The sequence below is a fragment of the Diceros bicornis genome, chromosome 36 (genome assembly GCF_020826845.1).
Source record: "Diceros bicornis minor isolate mBicDic1 chromosome 36, mDicBic1.mat.cur, whole genome shotgun sequence".
In the NCBI taxonomy this organism is placed as follows: domain Eukaryota; kingdom Metazoa; phylum Chordata; class Mammalia; order Perissodactyla; family Rhinocerotidae; genus Diceros; species Diceros bicornis.
In genome coordinates this window covers 24,619,509-24,638,407 of record NC_080775.1, presented here as the reverse complement: position 1 = coordinate 24,638,407, position 18,899 = coordinate 24,619,509, and the positions used below count along the sequence as shown (strand labels likewise).

Genomic DNA, 18,899 nt, shown 5'->3' with positions numbered 1-18,899 from the left:
ACCTACCTTTTGAGTTTTTAAATATTCACAATTATGCACTACATCCTTAAATTTTTATTTTTAGTTTAGTTTATTTATTTCACATTGGGAACTCATGGAGCATACGGGAGGCTTCCTTAATTTAAATACAGTTTCATTCTTTTGAATTGGAGTTTTTAAGTGGGTGTCAGAAGAAGGATGATTTTCCTTTTCCTTGTCAAAACTTTCAATTTTAGGAGCAGCAAAATCAAACACTATACTGAAAGCCAGGTAGTAACTTACTCCATACGAATAAAGCGGGTCAGGTGGGGCTGTGTAAACCTGGAATACACAGGCACGTTCCTGACTGGGATAGCCACTCCTTAAGGCCATCAGATCGTCGGCACGGAGGGAACGAGGGCCCAGTATTTACAATCAAGGAGGAAAATGGCCTTTTAATGTGAACTTTGCTAAATTTTAAATGATTATGGAAAAATAAATTAATCCCTATGCAGGACAGCAAACTTATCTGAAGGACAAATTCATAGTATAGCCACTGTAGAAAGGAAGTTTTTTGTCTTGTAGGCTGATTACATTTAAAATTAGGCTTTGGATATTAGAGTGTCTCAAAGATTTGTGGTAGCTCTTGTTGGATCGGGGTTGCCTGACTGGAATGCTGAATTTTGTCAGGCTTTTCCGTAAGCATGAGGAAAAGTAGATACTGGTTACAGAAATGAAAGTATAAAGAATAAAGAAAGTCAAAGCTGAACTGAAAGTGGGGTTTGGATTGGGATGTCATCTGAACATCATGTTTGAATTAATCACATTTATATCATCTCTGAAGCCTAGAGATGACACACAAAATAAATTTCAATTTGAAATACTCAAGGATAGACAAATCATGGAGATTATACACATCTAATCACAAATAACATTTGCTTTAGATAATTTATATTAAGTATTTCTAAAGGTCCATCAATAGTGATTATATTTTCAGAAAATACAATGTCTAATTTTCCTCATATTATGGAAATTATAACACGAAGCGAGTGATGTATAATAATCACAGCTTTTAGATAAATGTATAACTAAAATAAACATATAAATCGACTTCTCTGATTTATTCTAGGAAAGCAGTCTGTTCTTTTTCCTAAAAGTTCACATCAACCTTTCTAATTTAGGCTATAGGTACAAACGCTTCCTTCAATCATATGAGGCTCTGGATATTTTGAGGTTGGGTTTTTATTAATATGATTTCATGTAAGCATTCTGCCTTTATATTTTTCCTCTTTTGCTATTTTAAGTAATATATCTACTTTATTGACTTGTGCCTCCAGAGCGACATTGTGTAGCCCCTGACATTTATGGTATAATTTACCTTGTCAAAACGCGACCTTGTCATTTTTAAAAGAATGCTTGCTATCATTTTTAAATAGTGTTGCTGTCTTCTACAATATTTTTTTATCCAATAATTTTAAGGATGAAACTATTTTTTCAGGACACATTATTAATTCCAACTCTAACGACTGTTTTTTTGTTTGTAGTTATTTTCTTAATTATCTTTCAAACATCTTGAAGTGTCTTCATATCTTTTTATCCATGTATAAGACCATAGAGAAAAACTTGGGCACCACAGTACTGGTAGTTTGCTAATAATATAAATGTCAGACAATTCTGAGAATGTTTCCCAGAGACTATGAAAGTTCTCTAAAATCACATCATATAAAATACCTAACACCTAAAGTTTAAATTTGTTAGCCTTTTTATTAACTGAAAATAACTTACCAAACTTCAGAAATAGTTAATTACCTACGTTTTTTGAGCCTGCACAGGAAAGTTTATGATGTGTTTTTGTAATCAGGGGAAAAATAGTAACCACTAAAAAAGTTTCTGCCATGTTTTTCCCATGAGCAAAGACATTAACTCACAAACTATAGTGAGGGAATTAGAAATGAACTGATATTTTACCCATTTCATAATTTTCTACTAGAGAGCTAAAACGTTCTAGCTGTGCCACTGCTGCAGATGCACAATTTCTTATATTTCGTCTCAAACCATCTGAGTGTCAAATTCTCTATCATTACTAGAGCCAGCATCTCCTCATTCATTCCTATGAAGGCATTCTTGGGATAACTTGGAGTGTTCTTAGTCTACTGCCAAATTGTGACATTTCTGCCTTCACATCATCGCTGAATCTGTCTCCATTTGGTCCCATTAGAAATTCTCTGCAATTGTAGCGGTTTATACTCACTTTAATGTCACAATTTTTGAATCAACCTCTCCCCATTAATTCCGAAATACTGAGCTCCTTAACTTCCTTTCACTGAAAGATTTAAAAAAGACGAGGAGTTAGCCATGGAGATATGTGGGTTGAGAGTACTCTAGGAAGAGGAAACAGCCAATGCCAAGGCTGTAGGGTGGGTGCATGCCAGGCCTGCTCAAGGAAGAGCGAGAGGCCAGTGTTGCTGCGGCAGAGTGAGAGAGGCAGAGAGCAGTGGAGTACAGGGTCAAAGAGGGGCAGGTCACGAGAGACTTTGTAAGCTAGAATCAAAGTCTCTTTATGATTGGACAAGATTCCTTTCTACCTCCCCACAGAGAAATTAGAGATAAAGACAGAGATCTAGAAAGAGAGAGACACAAAGATAAAGACAGAGATATCCAGCTATACATTTATATATGTGTATGCGCATGAGCGTAATTGTTTTAGTTAGGATTACACTGCAATTCAACAAATTTTTAATGTGCTGTGATGGAAATAGATGCAACCGGCATGGTCCTGCTCTTGAGAGGTTTACAATTTAAAAATATAACTAAAAACATAAAAAAGAATTTTTAAAAAGTATGAAAATTCATCGTTAGTAATACAAGGGAAGAGCCATATTCCCTAAGTTAATCTATGAAGGATGTCTGAAAAAATCTTCATTCATTCGGAAAATATTTGTTGAGCACCCACTACGTGCCAGGCACTGTTCCAGGTGCTGAAATACAGGAGTAGACTTAAATTCTAGTGGAGGGAGACAGAAAATAAAAAATAAATATGTGTAAGAAATAAAGATAATAAAAGTCATATAGTACATATAAAGTGATAAATTCTATGCAAAAAGAATTACCAGGGTGAGAGAGATCAGAAGTACTGTGAGGAGTGGGGTGGTATGCAATTTAAAGTAGGGTAAACAGGGTGAGCTTCACCGAGAAGGTGATATTTCAGCAAAGACATGAAAGAAATGAGGAAGTTGTCAAATGGATAATGGGAAGAAGTGAGTTCCAGACAAAGTGAACAGCCAGTGTAAGGTCTTTAAGACAAGAGTGTGCCCGGCCTGTTTGAGAACAACAAAGAACCCAGCGTTACTGGAAAAGAGTGAGTAAAGAGAAGAGACAGGTGAACAGATGATGTAGGCCTTTTAGGTCTTTAGGTTCTATTCTGAATGAAATGGGGAGTCATTGCAGGGTTTTCAGCAGGAGTAATATTATAGTAATGCTAAAGTTGACTTAGATTTAAAAAGAGATTTCTGGCTGCTGTGTTGAAAAAAGACTACAGGAGGCCAAAAGTGGAAAACAGGGAGAATAATTAGAAAGTTATTGCAATAGTCTAATGTTCAATGATGGTGACTCAGAGCAGGGTGATAACAGTGGAAGTGGTATGAAATGGTTGGGTCTGGATATGTTTTTAAGGCAGAACCAACAGGATTTCCTGATGAACTGGATATGAGAAGTAAAAGACAGAGGTAAGTCAAGGATGAAGCCAAGCTTTTTGTCTTGAGCAACTGGAAGGACGGAGTTGCTACGTACTGGAATGGAGCGTTCTGCTTATAGAGGAGATCTGGTGGTGGTGTGGGAATAGGCGTTAAGTTTTAGATGTATTAAGTTTGTGATGTCTATCAGACATCCAAGTAGAGACGGTGAATGGGTAGATGCACACACAAGTCTGGAATTCCGGAAAGAGATTTGGGCTGGAGATATAAATTTATTTGTTGCTGGCACGCAGAGAGTATATTAAGCTATGAGAATCACTAAGGGAGAAGAGAGAAGACCCAAGAACTGAGTTATAGTTGAATCAAAATGAAGGAAGACAATGAGAGCTGTAATATTCCCATTTCATAGTTCAATCAAGAGGCATTTTTCCAGTCCTGAAATGGCGATCTGTTCATTGGAGAATGAATTTTAGGGCATGAGAGGGCCAAAAGAAAACTAGGAAATTTTCCTGCAGAAACAGTGTCATGCCGGGTTGGAGGGAGATTTGAAGATATGCCATCTTTGTTGATATACCTAAGTCACACACTAGCGAAGACGACGACTAGAACTAAAACGTGGAGAAAGATGAAGGCAAAGCCCCAGATTATAATATAGCCTAAATTTGGGGTTCCATGTGGTCTTAAAATGAAGAGATAGCCTGCCTCAATTTATTTCTCCTGCTGCTGTCCACATGATTCTTCATAAAACAGCTGCCTGAAAAAAATGCTTCATTCAAAAATGAAAAGTAGTGAATCAAGACTATAATGAGATATCACTTCATATCCATTAGGTTGGCTATTAAATTTTTTTTAAACAGAAAATAACAAGTGTTGGTAAGAATGTGGAGAAACTGGAACTTTTATGCATTGCTGGTAGAAATGTAAACTGGTGCAGTCTCTTCAGAGAACAGTGAGCAGTTCCTCAAAAGTTAAACATAAAATTACCATATGATCCAGCAATTTCACTTCCAGGTACATACCCAAAAAACTGAAAGCAGGGACGCAAACAGGTACTTGTATACCAATCTTCATAGCCACTTGATTTACAATAGCCCAAAGGTGGAAACAACCCAATTGTCCATCAACAGATGAATGGTAAACAAAATGTGATAAATACATACAATGGTATACTGTTCAGCCATAAAAACGGTGAAATTCTGACACATGCCATAACCTGGATGAACCCTGAAAACATGCTAAGTGAAATAAGCCAGGCACAAAAGGACAGATACTGTATGATTCCACTCATATGAAGCACCTGGAATAGGCCAATTCATAGAGACAGAAGTAGAACAGAGGTTACCACGGGCTGGGGGTGAAGGAGGAATGGGAAGTTATTATTCAATGGACACAGAGTTTTAGTCTGGAATGATGAAAAAGTTCTGGAAATGAACAGTGGTGATGGTTGCACAACACTGTGAAGGTACTTAATGCCACTGAATTGTACATTTAAAAATCATCAAAATGGTAAGTTTACGTATATTTTACCACAATAAAAAAGAATTATCACAATAAAAAATGAATAAAAATCAGAAAGAAACCAGGATGGACTCTTTGTTTAAATACTGGGGGCAGGGGAGGGGGGGGAAAGGCAGATGAAGAATGGACAACAAAAGTGACATTACCCAAGAAAACTGATAAAAGTTCAAATAATTCTCACAGTCTCAAAGAAATTACAGAAAACATGCTCCCTCTGATAAAGAAGCTGAAAGAAAAAGACACTAGAGATCAAAGAAGAGAAAAGAAAAACAGAGAAAGAGATAAATTTGCTCCAAGAAAGCTGGGGGAGGGGGAGAAAATGAAAATGAAATGAAATAAAAACATTAGAGAGGTTAAAGGAATATTAGAATCAACCCAAGCAGAATAAACATAACTGAGAATAGTGTAAAGATCATGGAATAAAGACTTAAGGGAAACACACAAAACAAAATGGAAAAGGACAAAGATATACAAATGACTAGAAACATTACAGATGCAGAAAGAAAAGAAAATTCAGTGTATACATAATTCATGCTCCTGAGGAGGAGACAAAAATTTAAAGATACGATTCAAAAACATTCCAGGAATAAAAGAAGTCTTACATCCATATATTGAAAAGAAACACCATGATGCAAGAAAAAAAAAAATGATACAGAATGATAAATTCCAAGGTAATTCTTAGCTTAATTATTTAATTGCAAGACTAAAGAATGACTTATTGGCATCTAGGTAGAAATATCAAGTCATCCATGAGAGGGAGAAATCAGTCTATTTCAAGAGCTGGAAATATTCAGACAATGGACACATAGTTCTAAGCAATACAAAGTGTGTCTCGAAATTTTTATATCCAGGGAAGTTATTCTTCCTAGATAAGGACAATGGCTAGAGATTCTCAAGCATATAAGAACTCAAGAACTCATTATTCTTTTATTAAAAAAACTGTTAATGAAAACCAAGGGACAAATCAAAATAAAGAACTGAGGAATGAAGAAGCCAGGTTACAAAGATTAGTGGAGAACATTAAATCTATTTAAACATAGACCTAAGACTGAAGAACTGTGTGGATTATAGTTTCAAAATTGAATGTTATATACATGTTACAAACACTAACAATTCAAAAATTATTAACTAACAAAAATCAAAAAGTGGGAGGAGGGGGCAAAGGATCTGTATTTGAGTTCAATTTCTTGCTGTTAACAGCTAAAGTCAAGTGATACTGTCTAAAGTTGAAACATGGCTAAGTAAAAAAGAATTAATCCAACTTTTGAAACATTTTATAATCTTCTTTAATTTTTGAAAGATTTTTTAGAACAAATAATGCTTGTTGCAAAGATTCATTTATCTAAAAATCAGTAATATCTTTAGCTTCACTTTCAATTTTTTTTCACAAGTTTTCAGCTTCACTTTATTATTTTAATAAAGATTACAATTAATTTTTTTTTTTTTTTTGGTGAGGAAGATTGTCCCTGAGCTAACGTCTGTGCCAGTCTTCCAGTATTTTGTATGTGGGATGTCGCCACAGCACGGCTTGATGAGCAGTGTGTAGGTCCATACCCGGGATCCAAACCCAGAACCCCAGGCCGCTGAAGCAGAGCACATGAACCTAACCACTACGTCACTGGGCTGGCCCCACAATTAACATTTTTTATTTAAAAACTCTCAGAGTAATCTTACCTGTATCTCAATTTCCGCCATTCACCCATTTTCTATTTCATTTTATGTATGTGCATATACAGATGTCTCAAATGATCAAAGGTGAACAATGATTATTTTTGGATGATAACTTTGGTTGATCTTTTATCTTTTTCTTTGTGTCTTTCAATTTTGTTCTAGTTTACAAATAATGAGTAATTATCTTTCACAAAAGGAACAAAGTATTTTTTAAGAGGCATATAGTCTAAATGGTGTTTATTTTAGCAAAGACGATCACACTAGCTTTTTACTGACAAACTAAAGCCAGGGGTCCAATTCTCAACTCTTTAAGGCCCTTTCAGTTTATTAAAACTCTTTCAGCTAAAGGAAGATTATTAGTTAATTCCTGACACATCACTGACCCAAGACTCTTAACCAAATATCCTAGAACATGCATACTGAATAGGCTCCATGCCTTTGCCTGTAGACAGCCACTCCCACTGACGATCAGACTTCTCTCTGGGGGGTTGACAGGGAAGAGGAATACAGGAACTGTACTGGATAAACGGAACCACACGGAATTCCAGGACACTTACAACCATTGCTTCTGTTCCTCTAACCCACCCTATAGAAAAGAACAAAGTGTTTTGGCATCACATTCTTCAAACTCCCTTGAAGGAGGTGGTCTAGTTCTCTGATGTCTTTTGATCTCAATATTTTAGCCAATATTCCTGAGATCCTCTAGCAGTCTGGGAATTAAGAGTCTTCTACTCCCATATTCTTTGAGCTACCTTGGCATGAAACAACTATCCCCACACTATTGTGTTCTCGATAGTACTGCTACGCTCTTTAGTATTTAACTTTCCTTCCAATTCCTTTTTCTCTTTTGTTCTCTTATCAATCCAAATGGATCTAAATGACACCAAGTAAGATGTAGTCTAGATCAGCTTAAAAAACTGTGTCTTAAGGATGGAATCTGAGAGTTGAGGAGAAATCTCCTTACAAAGATCCCCATATAACCGAGGTTTGAGAAACACTGGCCTACTAGTAAAATTGGGAACTCTCTCCTCTTTATCTCCCTCCCTTTAAGCTTTATGCACGGGAGCAATATCCTGCTGTTTTCTGTCTGCTTCTGGATGATGTGTGTGCTCTACACTGGAGTAAAAATAATCCGAGTTTTAGTTTTAGGCTTTGGGTTGATCATGGGAAAAACAGTCTCTTAACTTCGGGTCTGTGCCACTGAAACCAACCTGATATGGTCTCATAGAGTTATTTATTAGGTTGAAATGTAAAATTGCCATTTTTGTAGGTAAAATGGTGAATATCAGAAATTTCATATGGTTCAACAACATGGTCCATCTGAGCTCATAGAGGTTTTATTTTGGGTCTTACAGCCAAACCTCAAGCTATTTTAAATTGGTTCCCTGTTTTATCCTCTGTGCCTTTTATTTCCTTGGAGACCTAATGAGGAAGGGTGACTGACCAAGAGGGAGTACATGGCCCTCCCTGATTATCCAGTTTAATGCCATTTGAATCTCACATTCATACCCTCTATTAGAAGCATTGTCATGCTTCTCTGCCTTCTCCCAGGTTGCACCTGTAAGAGGAAACCACTCCAATGGAGACCTAACACTACCTGACTGGGGTGTGGGGTCTCCCTGCATCTCCTCAAGTCCTAGTGGTCACCTCGGTGTCCCCTGACTGTGGTGTGAGGTCTCCCTGTATCTCCCCAAGTCCTTAAAAAAAGAGTGCAAGACCAGGAGTCAAGAGACTGGATGCTATTCTTGGCTTCCTCCTTATCTAGCCGAGAAAAGTTAGATGAGTTGCAACTTCTCTCAGCCTTTCTTCTTTCATTTGCAAAACAGAGGTTGAATAAAGACTAAGTTGTGTCTTATGTCCCTTCCAGCTCTATCTTGCAGTTCTTTTTCACAGGATCTGGGGTAGGGGGACAACCTGAAAATAAGTACTAGATTTACACAGGTACTGGTGTCCTTTACAGAAAGGCACACCAGCCAACCAAATAGATAACCAAGATTAGGGGAAAAAAATTCACCTTATTAGCTGAACTCAGTGGTTCAGTCAAATCAAAAACAAATTTCTAGAATCCATACGTTACTAATTAATAGTAATTACAATCCATATTATAATCTGTAAAATGTCATTTCTATGTAATTTAACAAAAAAATACACTTTAGTTGATTTTTTAAAGTTATTTTTTCTTTCTTTCATAAATTGTATGAAAGTTTTTAGGTGATTACAAAGGCTAATAATTTGTTCACAAATGTATGGACTTCGAATCATGAGTCTCTTTTGAGACTCTGTAAGAAAATGTTTTAAACGCTTCAGCTCTCTGCTATCCAATTATAACAATGCTAAATTTAGTCAGATTTCGGTTTGTCCTCATCTGCACAATGATGATAATCTCTAATTTGGACTTTCCAATATAAGCATTGTTATGAAATCGTCTGTAGTCTAAGATTGCTTAGAAAAGACAAAAATAACCTTAATTCTTGCAAATCTGAACAACAATATGCAGCATAAAAAGAAGAAAAGGCTCATTGCATAACAACTCAGTAGAACAGTGAATATCCCCAAAGCCTCCTTCCATGGAGTTACCCAGACCTAAAAACAATTCTGCTTTCTTCGAGTACGCTTTTTAAAAAACTGTAATGAACCACAGAAAAACTTTCATGAGCACTTCTGGTATAGGCCACACCAGGAACAAAGAAAGTAGGTAAGATATTTAACATATAAGAAAAGTATAGGCCGGCCCCGTGGCTTAGCGGTTAAGTGCTCGCGCTCCGCTACTGGCGGCCCGGGGTTCAGATCCCGGATGCGCACTGATGCACCGCTTCTCTGGCCATGCTGAGGCCACGTCCCACATACAGCAACTAGAAGGATGTGCAACTATGACATACAACTATCTACTGGGGCTTTGGCGGGGGGGGGAAGGAGGAGGATTGGCAATAGATGTTAGCTCAGAGCTGGTTTTCCTCAGCAAAAAGAGGAGGATTAGCATGGACGGTAGCTCAGGGCTGATCTTCCTCACAAAGATAAATAAATAAATAAATAAATAAATAAATAAATAAATAAATAAATAAATAAATAAAACTTAACAAAAAAAAAAGAAAAGTATAGACCACATTTACATCACTGAATGATTAGAACTTTGGCTATGCTAGGTTTACTTCATTGCCTTTATCACTTAATACAGAGATCCTCTTTGAAGCAAAAACTCTAGCCAAAAGTTATAAATTTCATTTCTGCAAAACCCAAGGAAGCCAATGAGTCCTAGTCTAATATCAAGTTACTCTTCTTGTCAAGAATGCTTTATGCACATACATCCATGCACACAGACACACCCCTATGTGGCCAAAGACTTGACTATTATTTTCTGAGACACCGTCTCCTACTCCCTCACATAAAATAAAATTACTTTCCTGGCCAGACTCAATCAAGAGTATGTTTTAATCTTCTTTCTCTCCCTGTATATCTTACGTGACATCCAAATCCTCATTGAATAATTTTTTCCTTACTGTCTTCAGAGCATGAACACAAACTTAATTAAAACCGAGGTACACAGTATAAACTTCAGAGCTACACATTAATATCTCAAGCAGTTACTGAAAGAATTTATGTTATGAAAGATGAAATAGACAACTCGTTAAGCATGAAGTCAACATGATGAGGCATCCTAATGTTTATCTTGGACAGAATTTGTTTGGTAAGTCTTCTTTTCTGATTTTTTCTTCCCAAGCATATTAGAATTATCAAGCAGAAGTGCTGTCTTTTTATTCTTTTTAAATTCCATTTCTCTCCCCTCTTTTTCTCTGTGTCTGATATCATCATGGGTACAGGTCCATCAGATATCTTTCAAAATCGGATCCCAGTCAATGAAAAAGTCTTTAATAACTGCTTTAGCAGCCTAACATTTACTATTCTTTCAAACGTTTTTCTTTTCTAGAGTACTTCTTCCATTTGAGAGGCTTTAAAATTCTTCTACAGATTTTAGGCCCATGCTTATTAATATGACTACTTGACTTGAATAAGTACAACTCTTATAAGTAAAAATAAACCAAACTTTCTCTAACACCCTAAGATAACATTAAGAAGTGTCTTATTGCCTAACTGTAGGCACTAAATAAAGTAATATAAATAAGGACCGTCATTCTTAGTCTTCCAATCAAGCAGATTGGAGGCTACTTCAACAGGACAATAGCCACTAGTTTAGGGTATAGTTCTAAGTTCACCCAAGTATAGCCTCAACCATTCATTCACTGCATATTTACTGTGCTTCAACTATGGAGACAGGCACTGGGCTAAACGTTACCAATGCAATAGTAGGCAAAATGGAAACAGGCCCTTGTTCTCACAGAACTAGAGTGCAGAGTGTGCAGGAGAATGATATTAATCAAATAATTGTACCTTGAATGTATAATTACAAACTGAGATAGGTGTTGTCAAGAAAGAGAGTGGGATTCCATGAGAAGTTGTTTTAAGGAATTTGACTCAGATTGGGAGTCAAGGAAAGCTTTTTTGAAAAAGCGATACTTAAGTAGAAGTCTAAAGGATGACTTGGTGTTAATTAAGCAAAATAGTTGGTGAGAGGGATGTGAGGAGAATGAAGAGAGGAAGACTCTTCAAAACTGAAGGAAAAGCACGTGAAAATATATGCCTACAACATAATATACCTACGACAAGAGGCATATTAATTGCAACAAAAAGAATAAAATACCTAGGAATAAACTTAACCAAAGAGGTGAAAGATCTGCACACTGAAAACTATAAAACATCGTTGAAATAAATTGAAGAAGACACAAACAAATGGAAACATAGTCCATGCTCTTGGATTGGAAGAACTAACATAGTTAAAATGTCCATACTTCTTAAAGCAATCTATAGATTCAACACAATCCCTATCAAAGTTCCAACAACATTTTTCACAAAAATAGAACATAGAGTCCTAAAATTTATATGGAACAACAAAAGACCCCGAATAGCAAAAGGAATCCTGAGAAAAAAGAACAAAGCTGGAGGTATCACACTTGCTGATTTCAAAGTATACTACAAAACTATAGAGACCAAAACAGCATGGTGCTGGCACAAAAACAGACACACAGATCAATGGAACAGAATTTATAGTCCAGAAATAAACCCACACATCTACGGACAGCTAATTTTCGACAAGGGAGCTAAGAGTATACAATGGAGAAAGGAAAGTCTCTTCAACAAATGGTGTTGGGAAAACTGGATAGCCACATGCAAAAAAATGAAACTTATCTTACACCATACACAAAAATCAACTCAAAATGGATTGAAGACTTGAATGTAAGACATGAAACTTCTAGAAGAAAACATAGGCAGTACGCTCTTTGACGTTGGTCTTAGCAGCATATTTTCAAGTACTGTGTCTGACCAAGCAAGGGAAACAATAGAAAAAATAAACAAATGGGACTACATCAAACTAAAAACCTTCTGCACAGCAAAGGAAACCATCAACAAAATGAAAAGACAACCTAAGAATTGGGAGAAGATATTTGCAAACCATATGTCTGATGAGGGGTTAATATCCAAAATATATAAAGAACGCATACATCTCAACAACAAAAAAACTAACAACTCAATTAAAAAATTGGCAAAAGACCCGAACAGACATTTCTCCAAAGAAGAACAGATGGCCAATAGGCACATGAAAAGATATTCAACATTATTAACTATCAGGGAAATGCAAATCAAAACTACAATGAGATATCACCTCACTCCCATCAGAATGGCTATGATTAACACAACAGGAAACAACAAGTGTTGGAGAGGATGTGGAGAGAAGGGAACTCTCATACACTGCTGGTGGGAGTGCAAACTGATACAGTCACTATGGAAAACAGTATGGAGAGTCCTCAAAAAATTAAGAATAGAACTACCATATGATCCAGTTATTCCACTGCTGGGTATTTATCCAAAGAATATGAAAACATGAATGTGTAAAGATACATGCACCCTTGTGTTCACTGTAGCATTATTCATGACAGCCAAGACTTGGAAGCAACCTAGGTGCCCATCAAGGGATGAATGGATAAAGAAGATGTGATATATATACACAACAGATTACTACTCAGTCATAAGAAACGATGAAATCCAGCCACTTGTGACAACATAGATGGACATTGAGGGTATTATGCTAAGTGAAATAAGTCAGAAGGAGAAGGTCAAATACCATACGATCTCACTCATAAGTAGAAGATAAAAACAACAGCAAACAATCACATAGAGACAGAGATTGGATTGGTGGTTACCAGAGGGGAAGGGGGGAGGGAGGAGGGCGAATGGATGATTAGGCACACGTGTGTGGTGATAGATTGTAATTTGTCTTTGGGTGGTGAACAAAATGTAATCTATACAGAAATCAAAATGTAATGATGTACACTTGAAATTTACATAATGTTATAAACCAATGTTACGGCAATAAAAACAAAAAAAGAAAATTTCTCATCTCAAATTTGGTGAAGTAAATAAAAAAGCATATATTTTCCCCACACACACACAAAAAAGAGACATATTATTTTCATATTGTTGCTTTAACATATTACCACAAATTTCATGCCTTAAAACAACACAGATTTATTATGTTAGAGTTTTAGAAGTCAGAAATCCAACATGGATCTTATGGAGCTAAAATCAAAGTCTTCCTTCTAGAAGCTCTAGGAAAGAATCTGTTTCTTTGCCTTTTCCAGCTTCTAGATGCTGCCTGCATTCCTTGGCTTGTTGTCTCTTTCATCCATCTTCGAAGCCAGCAATAGCCAGTCCAACCTTTTTCATGATGCCATGTCTTTGGTTCTCTCTCTTCTGCTTCCCTTTATCTAGCCAATCTAGATAACCCAGAATAATCTTCATCTGAAAGTCCTTAATTTAATCACATCTGCAAAGTCTCTTTTTCCATGTAAGGTAATATATTCAGAGGTTCCAGGGATGAGGACTGTGGCCATCTCTGGGGAGCCATTATTATACCCTACCATAAGAGAGGTTGTGTTTCATTTAAGAACTGAAAGTAGGTCAACGTACCCAGGTGCAGAACGTGAGGAGAAAAGTGGTACTGGATGAGGCTGGCGAGGTGGGCAAAGACCACACTCTATACAAGATCATAAACCACGTCAAAAGTTTTGATCTTTATTCTAAGAGCATTGGGGAAGCTATTGAAGTGGTGACAGATTCGATTTGATATTGATTTGATATTTTAAAATATCCCTCTGGCTACTGGATAGAAAATGTATTTTAAAATAGCGGAGCTCCAGGAAAAAGATGATGGCATCAGGAACAGATTTCAGATGATTAAAATTATTATTCAGATCATTAAAGTCATTTCTGGTCTTTCATTTCCTCATTGAGTGATTCTATAACTTTGGTTAAATACCTGCCTGGTAGTTCTACGGGGAAGATTAAACGTTATCATGTACAACACGCCATTTATACAGGAAGAGTACCAGGCATGATAAACAGTCTTTGCATTTGTATATTGCTTCTCTTATTAATTACTATACATAACTCTATGCTAGTAAATTAGAAAACTTAAGTAATATGGATGATATTACGGAAAAATATAAACTGATTATACCTAAATAAATTTCTATCTTGAGAAATATAAAAAGTAATTCAGAAAGTAGAAAACCTGAATAAATTAAGAACACTTGTACACAGTGAGTGAGGGAAAATGACTAGAAAATGAGGTAATGGAGGGAGCAGGATCCAAATCATGTTGGGCCTTGTAGACCATTCTCAGAATTTTGGCTTTTACTATAAGTGAAATGGGGAACCTTTAGGAGTTTTTGAGAAGAGGAGTGCCATGGTATAACTTTGGTCTCGAAACTGGCTGATATTTTGAAAATAGACAGATTGTAGGAGGTAAGCACGGAGGAAGAGAGGCCAGGAAGAGACTATGGCAATAATCTAGAAGAGATTGATCATGGTTTAGACCAGGGAGGCAGCATGTGGCAGGGAGTGGTTACATTCTTGCTGTACTTTGAAGTGTTTTCTGATGGACGTGAGAGAAAGAGAGGGGCCAAGGATGACTCTCAGGTTTTTGGCCCCAGTAACTAGAAGGATAGAGTTGCCATCAACAGAGATGGGGAGACTGACTTTGGAGGCAAGGAAGATCATTATCTCAGCTAAGAAAATGATAGCTAAGAACATGGTATGGAATTCTGTTGGACTTTCAAGTGGAGTTGTCAAGTAAACAGATGAATATGAGTTTGGAGCTCAGTGGAAATGTCTAGGCTGGAGATATAAATTTTGGAGTCACTGGCACATAAATAGTATTTAAAGCTTTGAGGCTAGACGAGATCACCAAGGGAAAGTGTAGATTAAGAAGAGCTACAAGAACTGAGTCCTAGGCACTCAAGTATTAAGAGATGGGAAAGAAGATTAAGAATCAACAAGGAAGGCTGAAAGAGAAAACCTACTGAGGTAAGAATACGGTATCCTGGCAGCCCTACTTTTTCCTTCTGTAACATCTATTCACTTTTTAGATTCAGTCAAGTGATTTTTTATTCCCTAGACTTGCTTAGGTGTCTCCTCTAAGTGCCTCCACAGCATCCTGCCCTTACCACTCTCTTAGCTTTTGTCACATTGTATCATAATTGCCTGTATTTACTCATCTCCTCCTCTAAATTCTAAGCTTCTTGAGAGAGGAAATCAAGTTTATCTCTGTCACAGAGTATTCCCCAAAATTAGCATCATGATACAGTAACTGCTGAATACATGTTGGTTGAATTGAATTAGTAAACTCAGTACTTACCTTCTGGTTGCAGATATGTTACTGGTGTGATAGGAAGAGTCCTCTATGATTATCTATGCCACTAGCACCACATACACATTTATTTTATTCTAGTTATTTATCTATGTAACCATTTGAAATTTTTTAGCATTAACTAGTTGGTGTGTGTCACAGTTCTGATTCAGGTGGAGGAGGAAGATGAAGGAAACAAATATTTATATGTATATACCAAGCATGCCTTCTGTATGCTAGCTCACTTAAGCGTTTAACCCTCCTCACAAACTTGGGAAGAAAAGGATAATTAGCTCCATTTTACAAAGTTTAGAAATGCTAACTAACTTGTCTAAGGTCCCCATTAGGTAAGAGCCCCAGTTTAAATATCTGTAAAGCCTTGTTTATATATGTATATCTATATGCAGTAGATATACATATATAAACTTGTATACAGATATAGATATATAAACAAGCAACATATTTTATATATATAATATATATAAGCAGTTTTATATATATAAACACAAATATAAATTACTGCCTAAGCAAAATAAAACAATGGCCACTTTTAAAATACAATTATATTACTTACCGGAAAGTATAGAAGCAGAGACCCAAAAAGGATAGTTTCCAACAGGATAAGGCCTGATGCCCTGATGCTCTAAAAAATAAAATAAAAATGTCATTGTTAATTTACATTTCTAGGAATGGGTGAATTTATGCTATTGCATCAATGCCTCAACCAGTGGAACAGCATTCTTTGGGGGAAAATAAATGAAAATTGGCTAGTATTTCAGACAGGTGGACTTAACTGAAATATGCAAAAAGACTAACTATAAAGGTGATGGTAGACTTAATGATGCTACCAGTGGTTTCACGGAATTTTATTCTTTAAAATTTGAATCACTGAACAGTCTGAGCAGATGAGAGCATTATCTAGAAGATCCTTTCAATCCAAGAAATTCAGAGACACAGAAGATCTTGCCCATATTTGTGAAACATCCACAAGTGCATACTGAATGCTATCCCTAAAACACTTCACAAATACCTGCAGGATGATTTTGGTGGATAAAACAAACATATGCACAAGGTCTTGGCATCTCAGTGATATATCTCCACCATGTCAAAATATAGTCCCCCAAACTCACTAACAGAGCTCCACTACATGAATAATATAAATCACATTAAATAATGGCAGCATCTCACCTTGTGAACATGCTTAAATTATTCTTAACTCAAAATTCAAAAGAATAAGTTGATTTTCAAATAAAATTTCCTGAATATTTAAAGTTTGCTAAGAATAAATATTTAATAGTCTTAAGATATTTTATTAGACTCAAAACAGCATTATCTTTCCAAAGCAAAATACTTAGAGTTGTGGCAAGAAATAGAAGACCTAACAATCAATCTTATCTTCTAATAATAAATTTTGCTTCGCTGAGTTCAAATATCAATATAGGGTTATATCTGGATCAAGAATACAAACACAAAAACAAGTCATTCTAGAGTCCCTGAGTTTTCACTAAACGCAATCTAAAATGTATACAGAAATTACACTTGATGCAAATATTATATCATAACAGGAAAATAATTTGAAGTAGCAGCAATTAATTTTTCAACAACAAAAAGCTAAAAAGCCAAACCACAAGATTCCATTACATAAAAAGAACTATCAGATAACTGGGCAGCCAGAGAAAGAACATTCTAATTCCTCTTCCACAAGCCTGGTAGGACATTGTTAGACACATAGGAATACTTTATGTAATCCCTCAAAAGAACTCAAGGCTTTCATTAATCTAAGAATTTGGGAATGGAGAAACAAGTTTAGTCAGTGAACAGACTTGATTACTTGAGTGGCTTCTTGCTATTGATCATTCCTTTAGCTAGCAGATAGACGCTTTTAGTGAAAAGAAGACTTCTGTCAGCAAGCTTTTAAGTGGGTTTTGGCTGGTAAAATTTTCAAGATGGCAAATTATATTTGCATAGCATATGCAGTTATTATGAATGATTGTGAATACTCTACAGTATATTTTTTAAACTTTCCCCCTAAATGACACCAAGTTAGAGTGAGAGTCCAAAATATTACATAAGACTACCTGTAAAACAACCTATGCAAGATTGTTTGATAAAAGGGGATATGAAGAGAAGCTGCAAGGCTTCATGGAAAGGACGGACTTTAGAGTTCACTTCATCTCAGCTTGAATTATGAAACAACCATTTTGATTTAGGTGACCTTGAACTTCAATGGTCTCACCCATAAAATGGGGATCCTAATCTTTACCCTATTAAATCTGACGGGTTTAATAAAATATGAAGCATAAAAAATGGCTAGCGTCGTGCCCAGCACTTGATAAGTAGGTATGTATTCTTCAAGGTAGAAAACAGCGCCAGGATGATGAATGTGAAAACCACAGAGGTGTATATATATAGGTAATATCTAAAATTTTTTTAATGCTTGGGATCCAAAATTACCCAAGCAGAGCAAAGAGCCTGGGGGTAGGGAACACAGCAGTCCTTTTTTAGGGCCAGTAGGTTCTTAGCTGTGTTGTAGTCATTACTGCCATACAATAACAGTGGTAGTGATCCACGCTTTTACGTATTCTCCGGGCACATAACCTGTCTCCTTTTCATTTGGAAATGTTGAGCAATCTTCTTAACCTTCATTGCCTTGCCCCTGGCTGAGCAGAGGAGTCAACTATTTCAAATTATAAATTGGAATGCCAACAAGTGGTTCCATAATCAAATGTAAGGCCTATTCTAAATGTGCACTTTTCCTTTCAAAATATTCTTGGGCAGAACTGGCTTCACGGCCTCACAGGATGAACAGGTACCTAGTAGGTGGGACTTCAGGGACAAAGGAGAACTCTCATGCTCCCTAAAACATTTCCCCCGTCTTACTGGTACCGGAAGTTCTTCTAACTAGAACAAAGAATTTTATTTTGTACTTGGTGCCAAGGATTAATATATAAGTGTTGTAAGTAGTACACTGACAAGTCCAAAGTGAAGAACAGGAATCTTTTCCTTAGAGTCTAAGTGATAGGATGAGGAAGGCGAGAGGAGGCACTAAGTGTGTATGGGAGAGAGGGGATTGAAAAATGAAGATGGGTGAGAGAGGTAATGAACAAAATAATAGAGGCCAAGAACAAGTTTCATCTCCCACCAGTTTTGCCTGAGATAGAAAGGGCAGTATGGAATTGTTTTTAACCAGAGTTAACTAACTGGGAAACTCTTGAAAAACTTTAGTGAAAGATGATCAAGAATATATGGTAGGATACTATTTATATAAAACACATACACACAAATCAACACTATACATTATCTCGATATATATAAATATA

At 36.3% G+C, this 18,899-nt stretch overlaps 1 protein-coding gene across 1 annotated transcript in view; it reads right to left on the bottom strand.

The window, feature by feature from the left end:
* The window catches only part of GPR158 (G protein-coupled receptor 158), a 373,712-nt gene that overhangs the window by 103,312 nt on the left and 251,501 nt on the right, over positions 1-18,899 (bottom strand). Inside the window, exon 6 of the mRNA XM_058532588.1 lies at positions 16,154-16,222. Coding sequence (XP_058388571.1) covers positions 16,154-16,222 — 69 coding nt within the window. The remainder of the gene's footprint in view (positions 1-16,153; positions 16,223-18,899) is intronic.